This window comes from Pituophis catenifer, unplaced genomic scaffold (genome assembly GCF_029215685.1).
Source record: "Pituophis catenifer annectens isolate HBS135680 unplaced genomic scaffold, rPitCat1.0.hap2 SCAF_2, whole genome shotgun sequence".
Lineage (NCBI taxonomy): Eukaryota > Metazoa > Chordata > Lepidosauria > Squamata > Colubridae > Pituophis > Pituophis catenifer.
In genome coordinates this window covers 29,769,373-29,793,205 of record NW_027256882.1, presented here as the reverse complement: position 1 = coordinate 29,793,205, position 23,833 = coordinate 29,769,373, and the positions used below count along the sequence as shown (strand labels likewise).

The following is a 23,833-nucleotide window of genomic DNA, read 5'->3' as shown; positions in this document are numbered from 1 at the left end:
TAACGAAGAACCTCACCAACCAGCAAGAAAAAGAATTAGAGGACAAATTAGGTATATTAACTACAAAGAAGATAAAATACTTAGGAATATGGCTCACTAATAAAAGTACATCAATTAGAGAAGATAATGATGATAAACTTATAGGACAAATCAAAAAAGACCTAGAAACCTGGAAAAAACTACAATTATCTCTGTTGTGGAAAATTGCTTCAATTAAAATGAATGTCCTTCCCAGAATGTTATACCTATTCCAAGTGATCCCAATAAAACCGGGAAAGAATTTCTTTAAAGATCTTAATAAATTAATAGCAGATTATATTTGGCAAGGCAAGAAAGCAAGAATAAAAATCAAATACTTACAAGAGTCAAAAGAAAGAGGAGGACTTGCGCTACCGGACTTGGAAACATATTATAAAGCATCTATACTGATTTGGACCAAGGAATGGATGGAGCTAAAAAACAAAAGATTGCTAATCTTAGAAGGATTTGATTTACAGCGAGGATGGCATGCATTCTTGTGGGAGGGCACTGATAAACAACACGGATACTTTCAGAGACATATGGTCAGGCAGTCATTATACCTCGCATGGCAGGGTATTAAAAAAGCACATTATTATAAAATTCTGGAATGGTTATCGACCATGGAGGCCCAGATTTACCCAAATGCCATGGACAGTACCAAAATGAAAACCTACAAGGACCTACTAAACAACCAAGGAGAGCTAAGAACAAGACAAGAACTGCAGGAGATGGGTACAGACATTGACTGGTGGCCCTACCTACAAATAAAATCAAGATATCAGAAGGATTTGACCCAATTTGAATTCCAAAAAGGCCAAAACGAACTAGACAAAATCTTACAAGGACCACAGGATAAATTGATAAAAAAAGTCTACAATTATTTGTGAGCATATAAATTAGAAGAGGAGGTAGTCAAGGACAACATGTTAACCTGGACAAAGAATTTCGGCCATAACATCGAATTAGATAAGTGGGAAAAATTATGGACAATAAACTACAAATTGACAATGTCTGTACCCTATAAGGAAAACTTGCTTAAAATGTTTTATAGATGGCATCTCCCTCCGGCCAGGTTGGCAAGAATGTTCCCTAACACATCTTTCAACATGCTGGAAATGTAAGCTAAACAAAGGAACTTACTATCATACATGGTGGACCTGCCCAAAGGCAAAACAATACTGGCGAATGATCAAAACACAAATAGAACAAATCACACAGAATAGAAACAGAAACCTTCCTACTAGGCATTATATCTGGACAATATGAAAAGGAAATAAAATACCTAATAATTCACATAACAACGGCAGCACGCATAACTTTTGCACAAAATTGGAAGAGTAATGACATACCAAGCAAGGAGAAAGTAATTAATAAGATCATGGAATGTGCAGAAATGGACAGACTCACAAAGGAACTTCAAGATAAGGAAGAACACAATTACTATTTAGTATGGGATAAGTGGTACGCTTGGTTGGAAGATAGGAAAAGGAAAAAACAGGACTAGGAAGTGGCCAGTGGAACCCAAGATAGATATAAAAACACAAACTATTTACCGTAGGCCAATAGGGACTTAAAAAAGTTTAAACACAACATAAAGGACCCAATGAGAGAGGAGTCAAACATACAAATGAGAATTACATAACAGACTACAGTTGCGATAACTTTGATAAGATTATACCTGATTTCTTTTTCTTTGTGTATATGTTTTGTATGTCTTTTTACTTGTTTTGTTTTGTTTGTATCTCTAAATAAACAAAAAATTTTAAAAAAAGGAAAAAAATAAATTAGGATGTGAAGGGCAGATGTTAATATTGTTTATATACTATGTATTAAGAAGAGATTAAGATAAAATAAAAAAGTAGAGAAAAAGAAAATCATGGCAGAAACTGAAATATGCAAATTGTATTTGGAGAAACTAAAAAAGTAGATTGGAACAGATTATAAAATACATATAATTACGTTATAAATTGTAAAAGATGTCACCTGGTCAATACTCTGTGCATAAAATATATATGTAAAAGGAAAATTTTAATAAAACTTGTTTACAAAAAAAGAAAAGAAAAATGACAAGGAAACAATTGGTCCATTGTTGGGAGAAAGTGGTAAGAAGGTGACAGGCAACAGGGAGAAAGCAGTACTACTTAACTCGTTTTTTGCATCTGTCTTTACACAAAAGGAAAAAACAGTCCAATCTATCAAAAGCAGATTAGGAACACAAGTTAAAGTAGGGGAAAAAATGGTAAGTGAATACCTGCCTACCCTAAACGAGTTCAAATCACCAGGACCAGATGGATTACAACCCAAGGTTCTGAAGGAACTGGCAGACGAGATCTCAGAACCACTGAACTATATCTTTCAAAGATCCTGGAGCATAGGATTTTCCAGCTAGAGGACTGGAAAAGAGCTGATGTAGTTCCCATCTTCAAAAAAAGGGGGAAAAAATAGATCCAGGAAACTATCAGCCTGACCTCAATACCAGGGAAGATTCTGGAAAAGATAATCAAGCAATGAATCAGTGAACACCTAGAAGCAAACAAAGTATTAACCAAAAGCCAATATGGGTTTGTCAAAAACAGATCGTGCCAGACTAATCTTACTGCATTCTTTGACAAAGTGACAAAATTAGTGGACCAGAGGAATACTGTCGATATAATTTACTTGGATTTCAGTAAGGCATTTGATAAAGTAGACCATAACCTACTACTAGATAAAGTAGAAAAATGTGGGTTAGACAGCATCAGCACCAGATGGATTCATAACTGGCTGACCAACCTCATTCAACGTGTAGTCTCAATGGAACTGCATCTACATGGAGGGAAGTATGCAGTGGAGTACCCCAAGGCTCCGTTTTAGGCCCAGTACTCTTCAACATCTTCAATGATGAGGGGATAGATGGGGAACTCATCAAATTTGCAGCTGACACCAAGCTGGCAGGAATAGCCAACACTCCAGAAGATAGGCTCAAGATACAGAAGGATCTTGACAGACTTGAACATTGGGCGCTATCTAACAAAATGAAATTCAATGGTGAAAAAAGTAAGGTTCTATATTTAGGCAAGAAAAACAAAATGCACAGGTACAATATATGTGGTACCTCACTCAACAGTAGTAACTGTGAGAGGGATCTTGGACTCCTAGTGGACAACCATTTAAATATGAGCCAGCAGTGTGCAGCAGCTGCCAAAAGAGCCAACACAGTTCTAGGCTGCATAAACAGAGGGATAGAATCAAGATCACGTGAAGTGCTAATACTACTTTATAATGCCTTGGTAAGGCCACACTTGGAATACTGCATTCAGTTTTGCTTTCCACAATGTAAAAAAAATGTTGAGACTAGAGTGCAGAGAAGAGCAAAAAAGATGATTAGGGGACTGGAGGCTAAAACATATGAAGAATGGTTGCAGGAACTGGGTATGTCTAGTTTAATGAAAAGAAGGACAGGGGAGATATGATAGCAGTTTCCAATATCTCACCACAGAGTTGGTCTCCTCCGAGTCCCGTCAGCTAAACAATGCTGGCTGGCGGGCCTGCTGGGGAGGGCCTTCTCTGTGGCGGCCCCAGCTCTCTGAAACTAGTTACCTCCTGAGGTCCGGACCATCCCCACCCTATTGGCCTTCCGAAAAGCGGTGAAGACCTGGCTTTCCCAGCAGGTCTGTGACCGTGGATTTCGCTCTTGTGATCTGGTGAGATCCAGCTATGAATGGCGTGAATGAGTTTTTAATGTTTTTAATATTTAAATGTTCTCAATAATGATTTTTCAAATGTATTGCTTGTCGCCCTGAGTCTTTGGAGAGGGGCGGCATATAAATTGAATTAATTAAATTAAATTAAATTAAATCTCAGGGGCTGTCATAAAGAAAAGGGAGTCAAACTATTCTCCAAAGTGACAAGGGTACGACAAGAAGCAATGGGTGGAAAGTAATCAAGGAGAGAAGCAACTTAGAACCAAGGAAAAATTTCCTGACACTTAGAACAATTAATCAGTGGAAGAACTTTCCAGAAGTTGCCAATGCTCCAACACTGTAAGTTTTTAAGATGTTGGATAACCATTTGTCTGAAGTGATTTAGGGTTTCCTGCCTATGCAGGGAGTTGGACTAGAAGACCTCCAAGGTCCCTTCCAACTCTGTTTTTAATGTTTTTAATTCTTAAATGTTTTTTATAATGATTTTAAATGCATTGTGAACTGCCCTGAGTCTTTGGAGAGGGGCGGCATACAAATTAAATTAATAATAATAATAATAATAATAATAATAATAATAATAAGAAAGATATTTCACAAATTAGAAAAATTAAAATTTGATATAATTTGCCTGCAAGAAGTACATATTAAAAACAGATATTGGTATATCCTAAATTAGGGAAAATCTTCACATCATTGCCACAATGTAAAAAAAGAGGAATGGTTTTATACATTAGAAATGCAATAACAGCTGAGCAAATATATGCAGATGAAGAAGGGAGAATCTTGATGGTGGAGATAATGGACAATAATATGAAAATTCTTTTAGTAGCAATATATGCTCCAAATAATAATCAAAAGTGACTTTTATAGAAAATTGTACATGAAAATAACAGAATTGGAATATAATAATATTTGTATGATGGGAGATTTTAATGGTATAGTAGATGGAGATTTGGATTATAAAACACATAAAACAATAAGACATAGTAGAAAGCTATTACCAAACTCCTTTTTCAAGATGATTTGAGGAAATAAACTTAAAAGATGCATGGAGAGATAGAAATGGAAAAAATAGATAATATATTTTTTATTCAGACAGACATTCATCTTGGTCTAGATTAGATATGATATGGACAACAATGGAATTGACTTGAAACATAGAACAAATTGAGATAGAAGCAAATACCTGGGCAGATCATAATCAGTGAAATGGAAAGGACAAAGGAGAAGATTTAGATGGACTTTAAATAATACTATATTAAAAGAAAAGGATTTTGTACAGAAAATGGAGAGAGAATTGGCTTTCTTTTTCAAGGAGAATAGGAAAGAAGATACTTTGACGCAATATCTTTGGGATACGATGAAGGCCTATGCTAGAGGTTTGATAATGGATTATACAAGGAAGAGAAATGCAAAGAAAAGACAAACATATAAAATATTGGAAGAGGATTATAAGAGATTTGAAAAAGAGCTTCAGAAATGTCCATATAAAAAGGATGTTAAAGTGAAAATGGATACAATAAAACATAAAATGGACTTACTGGAGAAAGAAGAATTAGCTCAAAAAATTAGAAGCTCTAAACAGAATTATTTTGAGAATGCTAATAAACCAGGAAGATGGTTAGCATATAAATTGAAAAAAGAGAGAGAGAATCAAGAAAAATAATACAATTAATCGATGACCAAGGACAAAGTAAATTTGGAAATAAAGAGAAGAACAAAATTATACAGGATTACTATAGACAACTGTATGAGAAAGAAGATAGCGGAGGAAAATGTGATACGATATCTTCAAAATGTAAATTTACCCAGGATTCTTAAAGATATTGAGGAGATGCTAGAGGGAAATATAACGATGATGGAATTAATTGAAGCAATTAAGAAACAAAAGAATGGAAAGGCACCAGGGCCAGATGGTTTGCCAGCGGAATATTATAGGACATTGCAGGAATCTTTGAGTCTCCTATTACTAGAAGTTATGAAGTGATGACAAAGAAGGAAATACCCAAGTCATGGTCTGAGGCATATATTACATTGATTCTGAAGGAGGATACAGACCCACAACAAATCAAAAAGTACAGACCTATATCCCTGCTAAATTCAGATTATAAATTTTTTGCTTCAATATTGGCAGAAAGACAATAACTTTATACACTCAGATCAAAATGGGTTTCTGCCAAAAAGACAAATTAGAGACAATATGAGAATAATTCTGGACACTTTGGAATACTATGAAGCTCATCCGGAAAAACAAATGGCTTTGATTTTTTTAGATGCACAGAAAGCTTTTGATAATGTAAACTGGCGTTTTATGTTGCTTCAAATGGAACAGATGGGCTTTGGCAGAAAATTTATTCAATCAATAGAAGCTATATATTATAAACAAATGGCAAAAGTAATGATAAATGGAGAATTGACAAGACTCTATTGAGATAAAAAAAGGTACTAGACAAGGTTGTCCACTGTCAGTTTAGTATAAGGGAACAAAAATACAGGGGTATTTTAGAAGACACCATATATGTGAGGCTTTGTTATTAAATTGGGAGAAGATTAAAAAACACTATTTGAAAATTCCAGTCTGGGTATCAACGATTGAAGCTTTTTCATATTCAGTAATATTTAGAAGAGAACAAACTGTTAAATATAGTGAATTAATGGATGAAAAGGGTGAACTTAAATTGAAGCAAGAATTGGAAGACGAAGGTTTTACGATGGATTGGTTTTTTTATTTGCAAATACGTTCTAGATAGGAAGATTCCAAACAAGGATTTTATAATGTCTTGACTCATTTAGATAAGATTCTAATAGAGTCTGATGATTATGAAATTAAAAAATTGTATGGTTATTTATTAGAGGTAAAATTGGAAGAAGAACAAGTTAAAGAAACAATGATAGCATGGGGGAAAAATTTTGGTCATGGGATTGATCTAGAGAAATGGCAAAAAATGTGGTTGCAAAATTATAAAATGACAATGTCTACAGCATATAAGGAGAATTTGTATAAGATGTTTTACAGGTGGCACTTACCCCAGACGAGAATAGCCAGAATGTTCAAGAACAAATCAGAGAAATGTTGGAAATGTCATCAGACTCCAGGATTATATTACCATATGTGGATGACATGTGCAGAAGCTGAAAGATATTGGACTAAAATCCACACATGGTTGGAAAAAATGACAAAGAAATACATTGATTTTAAACCAGAGATATTTTTATTAGGGATTCTACCAGAAATGTATAACAAAGAACTGAGATATTTAATTGAGAATGTTTTAACAGCAGCTAGAATTGTTTTTGATAAAAATTGGAAAGGCGAGAAGATACCTACTGATGATGAAGTTATTAAGAAAATTATAGATTGTGCTGAAATGAGTAAACTGACATTTGAAATTAGAGAACAGGAAGATAAACAATATTATTTGATTTGGGATTTGTTTTACCAATAGCTAGATAATAAAGCATGGAGATGAAATATGAAATTAATGCAATGATAAAATATATGAAATGTTTTCTTATGTTAAATAATGGTTAAAAGAGTGTAATAATATAAAGGGATATATAAAACTGTTACATAAGAGAAATTAAATTGGTAATTTTGGATATGGGATTGTGCACAAAAGAATTTTAACCGATTGACACACTGTCTGTGATTATATTTATAAAAACAAGACAGCCGAAAAATACATTTATCTGAAATTTAAATCATAGGGCACATAACAAGAAAATATCATGGAGAATACATACCTCTTTTATGACCTATCACCACTTAATTTCAATGTGAGGAATTTCAATCACTCACAACTTGACTTCTCCCTGGTGGCACTGGATTTTTTTTAACAGCACAACTAATAGTCAGGAATGATGGGAGTCTAGTGCAGTAGCCACTGGAGGGCCATCACATCCTTATTACTGAACCACAGTTTTTACCACAACCCCTGAATCTGTCTTCCTTCCTATCATCCTTCCTTCCCTTCCTCCCTCTCTCTCTCTCTCTCTCTCTCTCTCTCTCTCTCTCTCTCTCTGTCCGGGGGAGGGGGAAGGAACCCCTGAACTGGTGTTAGATGGTGGGAATCTGACATCCAGAGGCTGATGAGCCGTACAATGATCAACTGGTCGGCAGAGACCCAAAGACCACCTGGCTGGCGGGGAGGCAGGGCATCACAAGACAGGCAGCCTATAGTATCTGCAGGACAAGTGACTGACATCTGGGAGGCGAAAATGAGCCGACGCTGCTGTTGTCAGGGGAGAGTGGGACAGGATCACATTGTGGTTCCACGTCACAATGGGCTCCAGGAGGAGGAGACCCTTTCTCCCTGTTGCAATATTTTCAGGATCAGACTCAATAAAGATAATAGAAGTTAGAGATTTAAATATATTTCTCTTTAATCATAATAGGCATTCTATATTCGCTGAATATTCAAGATAGAAGCAAGGAAAATGGGGAGGATGGCTCCTTATATATACAAGGGGTGGAGCCAGGAATGGGAGTGGTAAATTATGAATACATTAAAGTCCAAAGAATAAGTTAACCCCTGATGTTCCATATATACATTATTTACACATTAGAGAATAAGGCATTTACATCTGACAAATCCCCCTCTAAATGCCGGTTCGTTATACAACACCAGTTACATTCAGATTCAGGACAATATAATACATATAATTTAGAAGTTAAATATTTGTGTTGTTTAGAAGGTAAGGGTTTTGTTAATATATCAGCTAATTGTTCAGAAGTATCACAATGTATTGCTTTGATGAATCCGTCTTGAGATAGTTGTCTCACGTGCTTAAATTTTATATCAATATGCCTGGACCTTTGTCCAATTGCATCGGATCTAGATATTTCAATGGCCGCTTTATTGTCTTCATGCATAATAAATGGTAAAGTAGGTTTCTTCCAAACATCTGTGATCAAATCATTGAACCATACAAGGTTATTTGCAGCTTTAGACAAGCAAACATATTCCGCTTCTGTGGTAGAAGTGGCTACCAGTTCTTGTTTACCAGTATACCAGTAAACTGGACAATCGTTCAATAGAAAAACATAACCAGAGGTACTCTTTCTGCATGATGTATCACCAGCCCAATCTGCATCAGCATAACAAGTAATTTTTGGTTCTTTGTCATTATTTGGTTCCAATATTAAACAAAAATCTAATGTACTTTTCAGATATCTTAAAATTCTTTTGACAGCTTCCCAATGATACAAGGTTGGTTTGCTAACATATCTTGACAATAAATTGAGAGGTAATGCAATATCTGGCCTAGTCCAATTAGATATATAAAGGAGTGAACCTATAACTGATCTGTAAAATGTGTTGTCTTTAAACTCAGGGGAAGATTCATCAGTGTTTCTAAGAAAATCAGTTTGCATAGGTGTGTCACATGTTTTGGCATTATTTAAGTTACATTTGTTTAGGAGTTCAATGATTTTATCTTTCTGAGTAAGTTTGAATCCCCTTTTAGTTTTGTTAATTTGTACACCAAGGTATTTATTCACTCTACCTAGTGATTTCAATGAGAAATGTTCGTTTAACTTATTTACAAAGATTTCCCTGCTCTCTTTATGCTTTCCAATATATAAAATATCATCCACATAAATTAATACAAATTCAATATGATCATTACTCTTTTTAACAAAGAAACAGTTATCAGCAGTGGTGGCGTTGAAATCCATGGTCTTAAGTACTTTTACCAAACAATCGTACCATCTTTTGCCAGATTGCTTCAATCCGTACAGACTCTTATTTAATAACCAAATTTCGTTCTTATTAGTGTATTGACTGTGTGGTGCTCTTACATATATTTCCTTATCTAATTTTGCGTGTAAGTATGCAGTCTGTATGTCATATTGAAACACGTCCAGATTGAGTGCAGATGCTACTACAAGAGCTGTTTTGACACTCTCTGTTCTCACTGTTGGTGAATAAGTGTCAGTATAGTCTTCTGGATATTTTTGTGCATAACCTTGTGCAACTAGTCTGGCCTTGTATAAGGTATTACCTCCTTCCAAATTCTTAATTTTATAAATCCACCTGGTACCTATAATTGTTTTATCCTTAGGTGCGATCGCAGGTGTGAATACATTTAATCCTTGTAAACTTTCCATCTCTTTTTCCATAGCTAGTTCCCATTTTTCTCTTTCTTCACGGGGAAGTTTCAATACTTCCTCATATGTATTAGGTGTTATTTGTTCTCCATCCATATGCATTATGTAATCTTTGTATTTATTTGGTATTTGGTTTCTATTGTTTCTAATATTTCTTTCAGGTTTGCTATGGTTGTCATGCAAATATCTGGCTTCCTTTTTTGTTAATGTGTCTGTCTTTATTTTATGCTGACTATTTGTCCAAGTTTTGGTTTTGTTCTTACTTTTGTTAATATTTTGATTTTCTGTTGTTCCTTCCTCGCAAGATATATTATCTTTGCTTTTATTAGGAAATATTTCATTAAGGTGCAATTTAGACCAATTGGCCTGCTCATGGAACACAGCTGTTCTGGATACTATAAATTTGTTATTATTATCAATGAATCTGTACCCTTTGGTTCCAGTTTCGTATCCCATGAATCTTAATCTCCTGGATACGTTTTCTCCCTTTCTCCTCAATTGTTTAGGTATGTGTACGTCTGCAGTAACTCCAAATATGTGCATGTGTGCTAATTTGGGTTTTCTATTGTACATCACCTCATATGGTGTCTTATTCACAATACTGGACCATGTTCTATTTTGAGTGTAATTTGAATAATGTAAGGCTTCTGACCAAAATTGTTTGCCTAAACCAGCATCCTCTAATGTGCATCTAATCATGGTTTGTAGTGTGGAATTCTTTCTCTCTGCAATCCCATTTTGAAATGCAGAAAATGGATTGGACGTGAAATGTAGCATCCCTCTATCCTTTAACCATTGGGAGAATTCTTTAGACATGAATTCACATCCCCTATCTGTCATAATTTGTTTTATTCTGATATTATGCTGTGTTTCTATGCGTTTGTAGAATTCCTTAAATTTCTGAAAGGTTTCATCCTTGTGCTTTAATGTGTAAACAAAACCATAGCGACTGTAATCATCCACTATTGTTAGGAAGTAACGTTTTCTATAGGTAATTGATGGAGTTAATGGACCAACTAAGTCCATATGTACCAAATCAAAAATATTGTTAGTTGATCTGTTAGATTTTTTTGGTCTGGGACTGGTTTTTAGTTTGGTGGATTTACATACTGAGCATTCCAAATAATTTTCACAATTTTTTATTTTGACACCTTCTGCGTGTTCAGTCATTTTTTGTACTACGGGAAAGCTTGCATGTCCTAACTTCCTATGTAAGATGTGAGCACACTCATCATGAATTGGTTTACCTATTTTTGGTTTCTTCTCATTGTGTGTATTTTTGTTATCATGAGTTATTTTACATTCATCATTGTCACTGTTACTGACATTTTCATCATCTGCTTCAATACAATCTTCCATATTTGAATCAATGTTATGTAACCATCTTTCTTTGGTTATCAGATAGGGTAGACCCCCTTTTATCATCACAGTACCTACATTTGTTTTGTTCTTTTCTATAGTTGCTTTCCCCTTTGAGAAAACTATATTGATGTCAGATTCTCTGCTTAGTTTTATAGCACTCAGTATGTTGTGAGGTATTTCTGGGATTAATAATACCCCCTCTATTTTCCCTAAACCAGGCAAGGTCACATTTCCTCTGCCTAATACTTGAACCTTTTCTTGATTAGCTACCTTTATCACAAACTTATCTTCTGTAAATGAAGTTAATATACTTTTGTTGTTAGTGGTGTGATTTGTTGCACCAGAATCAATAAGCCAATTATTGTTCTCATCTTGTTGTGTTCTGGTGCTGTCTTGTTTATTTAGCCCATTTAGTGACCCAGATTTTCTCTCTTTTGAATTTTCTCTACCCCCTCTACTTTCTCTGTAATTTGGTGGACTTCTATATTTGTGTCTATCTGTGGAAGATTGTCTGTAATTGTATTTGCTCCTATATTCTGGCCTATGTCTCTCCCTTGGGACTTTGGGACAGTCTCTTCTACTGTGTTCCCTGGATCCACAATTGTGGCATCTAAAGGCCTCATTATATTTATCTTGAAAGACTACTTTCCTAAAAGATTTGTGTTCTGTTTGGTTACTGGAACGATTTTTTCTTGAATTGTCTTCTGCTATCAATTTGTTAGATAGACTTTCTATTGATAAATATCCCAAATTAATGGTATCTAAGTGTGACATAAAGCTATCCCATGATGGATCAAGTGAATTGATAATAACACTTTTCATTGTTTGATCTGAAATCACTTCCCCCCTCAATTGCAGCTCAGCTCTTATTTTGTTTAGATTTATCAAATGCTCACTTATAGAAACCCCTGGTTTCACTCTAGAAGAAAAGAAATCCTTAGACATTCTTGTGGTTGTGGCTACGCTATCGCTGTGAAATAGATTAAACATGCATTGAATTATTTCTGATACAGTTAGGTTTGGTTTGATGCTATGATACATTGCAGGAGACACGCTAGAAATTATTATGAAAAATGCTCTATGATGTAAACAATCTATTTTTAAAGTCCAAGGTCTTCTTGGAGGACTAGTTATAAAGAATAGTAAATTTTCTTTCATGAAAATAACCTGAAGCTGTTGGTACCACTCTTGTAAATTAATGCCATCAACTCTAAGTTTTGGGAAGTCACTGGGTAAGTTCCCCACATTATTTTGTCCATTACTTACAACCTGAGGCAGTCCGTGGTCTCTCAAGTGCAGGAAATTACAGAACGGCATTGGGATGCTTGTAACGAGTCTGCGCGGTTCTCTGGCCAGTTCAAGTCTTTCGGGGCCGTCTACGTAGTTTTGCACATGCGCGTTGCTCATTTCTTCTTTGGCGCCGTTGTGGAAGGTTCTCTCCATTTCAGCTCTCTCGATCCGCTCCTCTTCAGATGAGTCGGTCTCTGGCTCGGTTTTTGGGGCTTTGGTGATGGCGACGGTTCTTCTCTTTCTCTTGTGTGCGCTGGCACTCGATTCTGTCTGCGGTGTAGGACGGAATCGGCATGGCTCTCTGGGCTCGGGTGTCGTCGTTTTCGAAGTCAGGATGGGAGCGTGCAGGTCTTGAGTTGTCGGTTTGATTTCTTGCTTCTTCGTTGATGTCTTGGAGATTTTCAATCTTGGCCCAAAAGCAGCAAAAAGCGTTTTCATTGCTGACTTTACTTGAGACTTTGTTAAATCGTCTTCACTTTCTGATTTTGGTTCATCTGAAGAGTTTGAGACTTCTTTTTCACTTTCTTCGTCTGATAGCGTTTTTCGCGCCAGAAATTTTGAACTGAGCGTTTTGATTGGCTCTGCTTCACTCTCTTTTGAAGTTCGTTGAAACCAAGATGGCTGCCATTCAAAATTTCGCGCGAGGTCACATCTTTTCTTTTTTACAACTATTTTCTCAGTAGTCATTTCACTCACAGTTTTTTGATCTTTGGGTTTTTCTTTAATGACGTTTTTCTCTCTCGCTGCTCCGCTGTTCCTCAGCATCTCCTGGAGGTCCGCGATGAGGCTTTCATCATTCTTTTGGCTTTTTAGTATCTTTAATATCTCTGACCTGAGTTCGTTATTTTCACTCATCAGTTCTTCTTCTTCAGTGGTGTATTCTTCGGATTCTCTCGAAATCGCATTAGTGGATTCGTTGATCATCTCTTGATCAGTTTCTATTTCTTTGCTGTAGGCCCTGGTGTTGGGCCTATCTTTCTTGGACATTTTTAATTACTTATTGAGTCAATTAACCATCCTCTGCTACCAGCTTGTTGCAATATTTTCAGGATCAGACTCAATAAAGATAATAGAAGTTAGAGATTTAAATATATTTCTCTTTAATCATAATAGGCATTCTATATTCGCTGAATATTCAAGATAGAAGCAAGGAAAATGGGGAGGATGGCTCCTTATATATACAAGGGGTGGAGCCAGGAATGGGAGTGGTAAATTATGAATACATTAAAGTCCAAAGAATAAGTTAACCCCTGATGTTCCATATATACATTATTTACACATTAGAGAATAAGGCATTTACATCTGACACTCCCCCATTGTGAAACACGCCCTCCCCTGCCCACCCTCCCCCTTCACCCCTACCTTTGCGGTGAGCATACACCCGTGCATTGGAAGATAAGGGCGATGGCTAGAGGAGGGGCGATGCGAGTGGCACAGCCAGCCATGCAAGAAATGGCTGGTAGAGGTGGGGCAAGAGGCAGGGCTGAATCCCACCATTGCGTGGGCCCAATGCATTGCTTCAGCAAGCCATATGCACCCCACAGGCTGTACTTTGAGGACCCCTGTAGTAAAAAGTTATGTCCTGTCCTTAGGTTTTGGATGGGGAAATGCACATTTTAATTCGTGATTAATCCCATCAATTGGCATTCTAGGTGTTTTGTTTGTGAATAGGCTGGCCTAGATTTCTTAATGGACACAAAATATCCATCTCTAAAAACTTCAGGCATCTGCTGGAAACTGTTGTGGCTGCTTTCTGCCTTTGTTAGTATTTTTTTTCTCCATTTCTCCTTTGGGAAAATAAAATATTCTGCCTCTTTTTAATATTCTCCAAAATATTTCATTCTTTGGGTGGAGGGGTGTGTCTGTCGTGATTACTCCATACAATACACTCACACTTTTTGATCTAACTTTAAAGCAAGGGGAGGATGTTAATTGATGAAATGATCCCAAGAGCTTCAGCGGCATTAAAGGACAGGGTTCCGGTTGGAGGCTTTTAAGAAGAGTCTGGACAGTCTCTTGTCTGAAATGGAATAGGGTCTCCTGTCTTGATCGGTGGGTTGGACTAGAAGACCTCTAAGGTCGCTTCCAACTCTGATACTTTATGTAAATACAGGAAGTCCTTGACTTACAACTGCAATTGAGCCCAAAATTTCACTGTTGCTAAGGGAGACATCTGTTAAGTGAGTTTTGCCCCATTTTATTATTTATTTATTTATTTATTACATTTTTATAACACCCTTCTCCCGAAGGACTCAGGACCATATTATGACTACAGCCATATTAAAACAACATATACCCACAAAAATTTAAAAACAATTTAAAATATATTAAAAATTTGGCCTTTATATTAAAAACTACAAACACCCAATTAAAATTCATTTTCTAAGCCAGCACAGCCTGTTGGAACAAAAAAGATACGTAGGTCAGGGATCATGCGAATCTCCAGGGGCAGTTCATTCCAGAGGGCAGGTACCCCCACAGAGAAGGCTCTCCACTTACAACTTTTCTTGCCACAGTTGTTAAGTGAATCACTGCACTTGTTAGTCACACAGTTGTTAAGCGAATCTGGCTTCCCTGTTGACTTTGTTGGTCAGAAGGTGACATAAGAGGATCACTTGAGTCTGGGACACTGCAACCATCATAATTAGGGGTGTTTTGCTAAGCATCTGAATTTTGAACATGTGACCATGGGGATGCCGCAATGGTCGTGTGAAAAACAGTCAAGCGAATCACCGTGTTCTGTTCAGTGCAATGTACCATGAGTGGGACTTGCAATTTCCTGTCAATTTTGTTTATTGGAAGCCAATTGTGAAGGTTCCAAATGGCAATTCCATGACTGTGGGACACCGAAAGTATCGTAATTGCAAGCCAGTCCCACTCCCAAATAACTGTGATGGGCACAACTTTGAGGAACTACTTTTTCAGCACCAGTGTAATTTTGAAGGCTGAGTAGTAAGTGGTAAGTGAGGACTGTCTATAAAACTGAACATCCCAAAGGGTGCACAATAGCTATTATTTTAAAAAATCCTAGGTTAAGTCCAGTTCTTCCACGACAATAAATGGATGGTGCACCACTAGGAAACCCTGTGTTTGTTTGCTAGGTAAAAAAAAAATTACAGAAGACAGCAATGGCATAAGAGTTCCATATTGTTTCCAACAAAAGGTGTCCATAAAATCACAACAAGTCACCCCTACTATGAAGGAGAACCAGTTTTAAAGCATGTACCACAAATGGAATAAAATCTGGGGAGAAAAGGAATATGTAGCAACTGACATGTTTCAATTTAATTGCTTCTTTTGGCTTTTGAACCATGAAGGTCACCTGCAGGGCAGAACAGCCTTTACATCTGAAATTTTACATTGCTTTTCTCACTGCCCTAAACTCCCCCAATATATTTGCTATTCATATGGTTTCTTCCACTTGCGTGCCTCATTCTTGACACATTCTTGAATAGATATGCTTGGTGCACTGAATTCCTGGAACTGTTAGGAAAAGATAAACTTTGAACCCCCTCTGTGTCTCTTCTCATCTTGCTTTCTCCTTATATGAGGAGCCACAATCTATAGTCTCAGGGCTCCAATCCCCAAGAGGTGCTGGCTGGAGAATTCTAAGGCTGAAAATCTTGGGGGCCACCAGGGAGAAAAAGGCTGGGATTCCTGGCACATAGCATTTCTATCATCCACTATCACAAAAATGCAAAGAACACTCCCTAATAGCCATTATCAAAGTAATATATTCAAACTTTTTCTTTCCTCTGCACCATCTAATACCATTACATATTTGCTACAAAAAATCAGGCAAATTCTATTTAATTTAATCAAATTAAATAGTCAATTTCTCAGCTGGACTTACAATGGGACACTAGAAATGAAATTCAACCCTTCTCTACACTAATCACTTGGGGCCTTAGGAGATTTTTCTGTGTGCAATAAGGGTGGAAAGTTTCCTGAAGCATCGTCCACACTCGGGGCATTAAAATGATTTCTTCCCTTTGTTTATAAGTACTTGATTTGTAAGTTAACCTTAGTACTGAGATCATTCCCACAGTCTGGAAACTCATATAGTTTTCCTCCTGTGTGAGTCCTCTGGTGTTGAACTAGGCTGAAATTCTGATGGAAACTTTTTTCACAGTCAGGACATTCAAAGGGTTTCTCTCATGTGTGAGTCCTCTGGTGTTTCACCAGGGTGGAATTTCTACTGAAACTTTTACCACAATAAAAACATTCAAACGGTTTCTCTCCTGTATGAATCCTCTGGTGATGAACCAGGGTGGAATTCTGACTGAAACTTTTCCCACAGTCAGGACATTCAAAGGGTTTCTCTCCTGTGTGAGTCCTCTGGTGTTTCACCAGGCTGGAATTGTTACTGAAACTTTTACCACAAATAGGACATTCAAAGGGTTTTTCTCCTGTGTGAGTCCTCTGGTGTTTCACCAGGTTGGAATTCTTGCTGAAACTTTTACCACAATCAGGACATTCAAACGGTTTCTCTCCTGTGTGAATCCTCTGGTGGCCGATGAGGCTGGAATTCTGACTGAAACTTTTCCCACAGTCAGGACATTTAAAGGGTTTTACTCCTGTGTGAATCCTCTGGTGTTGAACAAGGGTGGAGTTCTGACTGAAACTTTTCCCACAGTGAAGACATTCAAAAGGTTTCTCTCCTGTGTGAGTCCTCTGGTGTTGAACAAGGGTGGAGTTCTGACTAAAACTTTTCCCACAAACAGGACATTCAAACGGTTTCTCTCCTGCATGAATCCTCTGGTGGACAATGAGATAGGAACTTTGACTGAAACTTTTCCCACAGTCAGGACATTTAAAGGGTTTCTCTCCTGTGTGAGTCCTCTGATGTTTAACCAGGTTGGAATTCTTGCTGAAACTTTTACCACAATCAGGACATTCAAACGGTTTATCTCCTGTGTGAACCCTCTGGTGGCTGATGAGGTTGGAATTATTACAGAAACTTTTCCCGCAGTCAGGACATTTAAAGGGTTTCTCTCCTGTATGAATCCTCTGGTGTTTCACCAGGCTGGAATTGTGACTGAAACTTTTCCCACAATCAGGACATTCAAACGTTTTCTCTCCTGTGTGAACCCTCTGGTGGCTGATGAGGTTGGAATTGTGACAGAAACTTTTCCCGCAGTCAGGACATTTAAAGGGTTTCTCTCCTGTATGAATCCTCTGGTGTTTCACCAGGCTGGAATTGTGACTGAAACTTTTCCCACAATCAGGACATTCAAACGGTTTCTCTCCTGTGTGAATCCTCTGGTGGCCGATGATGTTGGAATTATGACGGAAACTTTTCCCACAGTCAGGACATTTAAACGGTTTTTCTCCTGTGTGAATCCTCTGGTGTTGAACAAGGGTGGAGTTCTGACTGAAACTTTTCCCACATTGAAGACATTCAAAAGGTTTCTCTCCTGTGTGAGTCTTCTGGTGTTCCACGAGGTGGCAATTTTGATTAAAACTTCTCCCACAAACAGGACATTCAAACGGTTTCTCTCCTGCATGAATCCTCTGGTGGACAATGAGATAGGAATTTTGACTGAAACTTTTCCCACAGTCAGGACATTTAAAGTGTTTCTCTCCTGTGTGAGTCCTCTGATGTTTAACCAGGTTGGAATTCTCGCTGAAACTTTTCCCACAAACAGGACATTCAAACGGTTTATCTCCTGTGTGAACCCTCTGGTGGCTGATGAAGTTGGAATTATGACAGAAACTTTTCCCGCAGTCAAGACATTTAAAGGGTTTCTCTCCTGTATGAATCCTCTGGTGTTTCACCAGGCTGGAATTGTGACTGAAACTTTTACCACAATCAGGACATTCAAACGGTTTCTCTCCTGTGTGAATCCTCTGGTGTTTTACCAGGCTGGAATTGTGACTGAAACTTTTACCACAATCAGGACATTCAAACGGTTTTTCTCCTGTGTGAATCCTCTGGTGTTGAACAAGGGTGGAGTTCTGACTGAAACTTTTCCCACATTGAAGACATTCAAAAGGTTTCTCTCCTGTGTGAGTCCTCTGGTGTTCCACGAGGTGGGAATTTTGACTAAAACTTTTCCCACAAACAGGACATTCAAACGGTTTCTCTCCTGCATGAATCCTCTGGTGGGCAATGAGACAGGAACTTTGACTGAAACTTTTCCCACAATCAGGACATTTAAAGGGTTTCTCTCCTGTGTGAGTCCTCTGGTGTGTCACAAGGTTGGAATTGGTACTGAAACTTTTCCCACAAACAGGACATTCAAAGGGTTTTTCTCCTGTGTGAATCCTCTGATGTCTAACCAGGCTGGAATTATCATTGAAACATTTCTCACAATCAGGACATTCAAAGGGTTTCTCTCCTGTGTGAGTCCTCTGGTGTGTCATTAGGCTTGAATGCTGACTGAAACTTTTTCCACAATCAAGACATTTAAAACGGTTTCTCTCCTGTGTGAGTCCTCTGGTGTTTCACCAGGCTGGAATTCTTACTGAAGCTTTTCCCACAAACAGAAATGTCTTCTTGATTTTTTTTTATTTCTCTCTCACTTACTGAGGAAGATGAATAATTGTGTGACTCTCTGAAGGAAATGGAAAATATTTTGACTTCTGGACTGACTTGCTTTTGTGTTCAATGTTGCTTGTTATCCTCAGTTGTCCAGAGTGCTCATTGCCATCTTCTTTGTCTATAAGATTCAAATATAAATGTATCTTTAATTGTGCATGAAATTGTTGCAGATGATGAGGAAAAAAGAAAAACTTTTACATTACAATGAAAATGAAAACATGCCATAATACTCAAAGAAGCTCTTACATTAATCACGACACATGGAAGACTACCCAGATCCAAGTTCGTATATCCATTGGATGAAATTCACTTGTTGACTGGGTCAATCACAAATTCTTAGCAATGCAAGAATTGTTTTCACATACAGTCAAGTGAAAAAGAAAGTACATTCTCTTTCATTTCTATGGTTTTACTTATCAGGGTATCATAAGTATCATCGCAACAGAACAGAAGAGAATAACAGAATTGGAAGGGACCTTGGAGGTCTTCTAATGCAAGCCCTGCTCAAGCAGGATATCCAATACCATTATAGACAAGTGGATTTTACATCTCTTCTTAAAAGCTTCCAGTGATGGAGCACCACAATGCCTGAAGGCAAGCTGTTCTGATGGTTAATTGTTCTCACCATTAGGAAATTTCTCACTGCTTCCATAGTATAAAGAGGTGAAGTAGCAGCCAAATACTCCTAATAAAGTGCCCTCGATCAATTGATCGTCAGCAAATGTGACTACATCTATAAAAGCCGAAGTTGTAGGAGTTTCCTGGTCTCTGGCATTGAGGTGTGTGTTAATACTATGCCAAAGAGTAATGATATCAGCAGTTTATTTATTTATTTATTTTATTTATTTGTTTAAATTTCTATACCGCCCTTCTCCAAATAGGACTCAGGGCGGTGCACAGCCTAAGTAAAAACAAAGCATACAAAATTTAAAAAACAGTATTAAAATAATTAGATATTCTGGCCGTAAATTAAAACAACCCAATTTAAAACCAATTTAAAATTTAGCTCAAGCCAGCCCAGCTATCTTAGAGAAGCAATTGTTGCTGCCCATCAATTTGGGAAGGTTTAAAAGGCCATTTCCAAACAATTAAAAATACATCATTCTAAAGTGAGGAAGATTCTTGGCCAATGCAAATCAAATTTTCTTGGAAAAGATTCATTGGATGAAAATCCTAAAGTGGAAAACAACTCAAGAATCTTGGGAAACTCTGAAAAATATGATCATAAAAGCCCAGACCAGCACAATAGTGCTGAGAAAGAAAAACAAGAAATCCAAGAAGAAACCAGAAAATTCTTTGCATCGGTCTTCACGCAAAAAGAAACTATAGCCCAACCTACCAGAAACATAATTGTAAAAAACAGACTGGAAATAAAAGTTAAAATAGGCAAAAAAATAGTAAGAAAACCCCTGTCTGATCTTGATGAATACAAACCACCAGGACCTGATGGGTTACATCCCAGAGTTCTAAAGGAGCTGGCAGATGTCACCTCAGAACCACTGCACCACATCTTTTAAAAATCCTGAAACACCGGGGAACTACCAGAGGACTGGAAAAGAGTTGATGTGGTTCCCATCTTCAAAAAGGGGAAAAAAACAGACCCAGGAAACTAAAAACCAATCAGCCGTCAATATCTGGGAAGATACTGGAAAAGATAATAAAAAACCAGATCTGCCAACACCTAGAAATGAGTAAAGTAATAATTAGCAACCAATCTTATTTCATACTTCAACATAGTGACTAAATTAGATGACCAACGAAATACTGTGAACATAATATACTTAGACTTCAGCAAGGCATTTGACAAAGTAGACCACAACCTACTTCTTCGTAAGCTAGAAAAAAGTAGGATAGCTTCACCATCAGATGGATTCGCAACTGGCTGACAAACCGTACTCAACGAGTAGCCCTTAATGGATCCAAGTCTACATGGAGAGAAGTAAGCAGTGGGGTACCAAAAGCAGGGTGGATTTGATTTAAATCAAGTTGATTTAAATCACAATTTAAATCATGATTTAAATCACTAGTAAAAAGGCTTGATTTAAATCAACTCGATTTAAATCATAATTTTTAAAGAGCAACTGTCATCTCTGCTACTCCTTTGACCCACTGTTGACTCACCGATAGTCCCAGTGTTGCAGAATATACAGCCTCATGCTACATAACTAAGCTCCATCTCATGCTGAATAAACTAAATTAGTTATGTATCTTAAATAGAAAACTATCTTACGATAGATTTTTAACCCAAAAGTTTTTTATTAAAATAAATTCGATAAAAATCAAAAAAATCCGATTTAAATAAAAAAAATCTGGTTTTTTTGATTTTTTTTTAAAAAATCATTGATTTTTATCCACCTTGACCAAAAGTAATGTCTTAGGCCCAGTACTCTTCAATATCTTCATAAACGACTTAGATGAGGGAACAGAAGGAGAATTTACCAAATTTGTAGATGATACTAAGCTGGCAGGAATAGCTAACACCGTAGAACAGTGATGGCTAATCTTTTTGCCGTCGCATGCCAAAGGCGGGGGTCGCATGGGGGGGTCACGCATGTGCGTGCCCACACCCATAATTCAATGTGCCTCACCCCCACTGCACATACACGCACAACCCCCACCCCGCACTCCCCCCACTTTTGGCACATGATGGCACAGTGGGCCCGGTAGGACTGTTTTTTCGCTCTCCCCAGGCTCCAGAGGCTTTCTTGGAGCCTGGGGAGGGTGAAAATGGCCTCCCCACTGCCTGGAGGCTCTCTGGAGGCCAGAAACAGCCCTTTTCCCGACTTCCAGTGGGCTCAGAAGGCCCGAAAATCAGGTGGCCAGTGCACACATGCATGCTGGAGCTGAACTAGGGCAATGCTCGTGTGCCCACAGATATGGCTCCTCGTGCCACAGGTGGCACACGTGCCATAGTTTCACCATCATGGCCCTAGAAGATAGGCTCAAGATCTAGATGGATCTTGACAGACTTGAACACTGGGCCCTATCTAACAAAATGAAATTCAATGTAGAGAAAAGTAAAGTCTTACACTTAGGTAAGAAAAACCAAAAGTACACATATAAACTGGGTGAAACCAGGTTTAATAGCAGTGACTGTGAGAGGGATCTTGAGAGTCTTAGTGCTGTGATAAGCACAGTTGAACCTGGTGAATACACGGATGGGGGCACTAATAGGAAAACACGGTGCTTGTTAGCTAGAAATGGAAGCAAAACAACCCAGAAACGACTAGAGACACATAAATCCGATCTTGTTGTCCAGAAGACATCAGGTCCATAAGAGAAGAATTGAGTTGGGGGACCTTGGAGGTCTTCTAGTCCGTCCTCTGTTCAGGCAGGAGACCCTATTCCATCCAGAACAAATGGCTGCCCAATCTCCCCTCAAAACCCTCCAGGGATGGAGCAGCCACAACCTCTGGAGGGAAGCCATTCCCAAAGAACCAACCTCCACTTGAAAGAGGCTTTTTCAATCTTCCCACCAGCAGAAATTGCAGCCACCAGTTTCCCAGCCTGCAGCACCAGTGGGCTTCCATTTGGGGAGGGAAGGAACCTGCAGCAGCAGCAGCTGAGAGGCTTCAGCCCAGTTGCTTCTCCGCTTCCAGGCCGTGGAGGGAACCGAACAGCCCGACTTGCTCCCGGACTCTCCTCCCACCTGCAGCCCTCAACTCACCTGCCAGCTGCTGCTCCGACCCTGGGAAGAGCAGAAAAGCCGCTCTGCACACCAACTTCCTCCCATGAGTCATCCGGAAGAGGAAGTTCCTCTGCGCTTCTCTTCCCATCCCCTCCTTTCTAGCAATGCAGTACTCAATGGTTTAAAACTCCTTTTTTAAGCACAATCACGGATGGCACCATTGAATTGATGGCTTTCTAGGCACAGACGTTGCCTGACCGCCATCTAGCGACGGGAGGTGGAAAAACACGCCTGTCCAAACTCCACTAAGGCTTTTGGAAGATGTTTTCGACTCCTGGCAGCCGACCTTTGCAACTGAGCCAAGTGAAAAAGTGAAACGTGACGCTACTTAGCTTCGTATTTGGTGCCTTTGGGTCAGTCTTGATGCCTGGCCTTGCAGTTTGCTTGGCAAAGGTTTTTGGAAGAGGTTCCCTCCTTTACCTGCTTCCTAGGCCTGCTTACTTCCCTCCATGTGGGGATAGCTCCATTGAGGATTACACGTTGAGTACGATTTGTCAAGCAGTTAGAAACTCACTTTGTGGCGGTGCTGCCTATCCCACATTTTTCTAGGTTGGCAAGAAGTAGGTTGTGATCTACTTTATCAAATGCTTTACTGAAATCTAAGTATACTATGTCTATAGCATTTCTCTGGTTCACTAATTTAGTCACTTTGTCAAAGAATGAAATAAAGTTTGTTTGGCATGATCTGTTTTTGATCAACCCATGTTGGCTACTGGTTATAACTTGTTTGCTTCAGGTGTTCACAGATTTGTTGCCTGGATATGTTTTCCAAGATGTTACCAGGTATTAATGTCAGGCTGATCTGTCTGTAATTTCCTGAATGAGTTTATTTTACCTGTTTTGAAGATGGGAACCACATCGGCTCTTTTCCAGTCCTCAGTTACAGGTAATCCTGAATTTACCACCACAATTGAGTCCAAAATTTATGTTGTTAAGTGAGGAATTTGTTAAGTGAGTTTTGCCCCATTGTACTACTTTTCTTCACTCATTTGTTAAGTGAATCCTTGCTATTGTTAAATTAGTAATACGGTTATAGTACAGTCATTAAGTTAATCTGATTTCCCAATTGACTTTGCTTCTCAGTAGGTCACAAAAGAGGATTACATGACTCTGGAACACTGCAACAGTCATAAATG

At 38.2% G+C, this 23,833-nt stretch overlaps 2 protein-coding genes across 2 annotated transcripts in view; one reads left to right on the top strand and one right to left on the bottom strand.

Moving 5' to 3' along the window:
* LOC139310059 (uncharacterized) overlaps positions 1-23,833 on the top strand; it is a 649,177-nt gene that overhangs the window by 334,515 nt on the left and 290,829 nt on the right.
* On the bottom strand, positions 16,222-18,831 carry LOC139311997 (zinc finger protein 850-like). The gene has a single exon (XM_070936512.1). It carries the CDS (start codon positions 18,829-18,831, stop codon positions 16,621-16,623), a length of 2,211 nt encoding a protein of 736 aa, XP_070792613.1. The 3' UTR covers positions 16,222-16,620.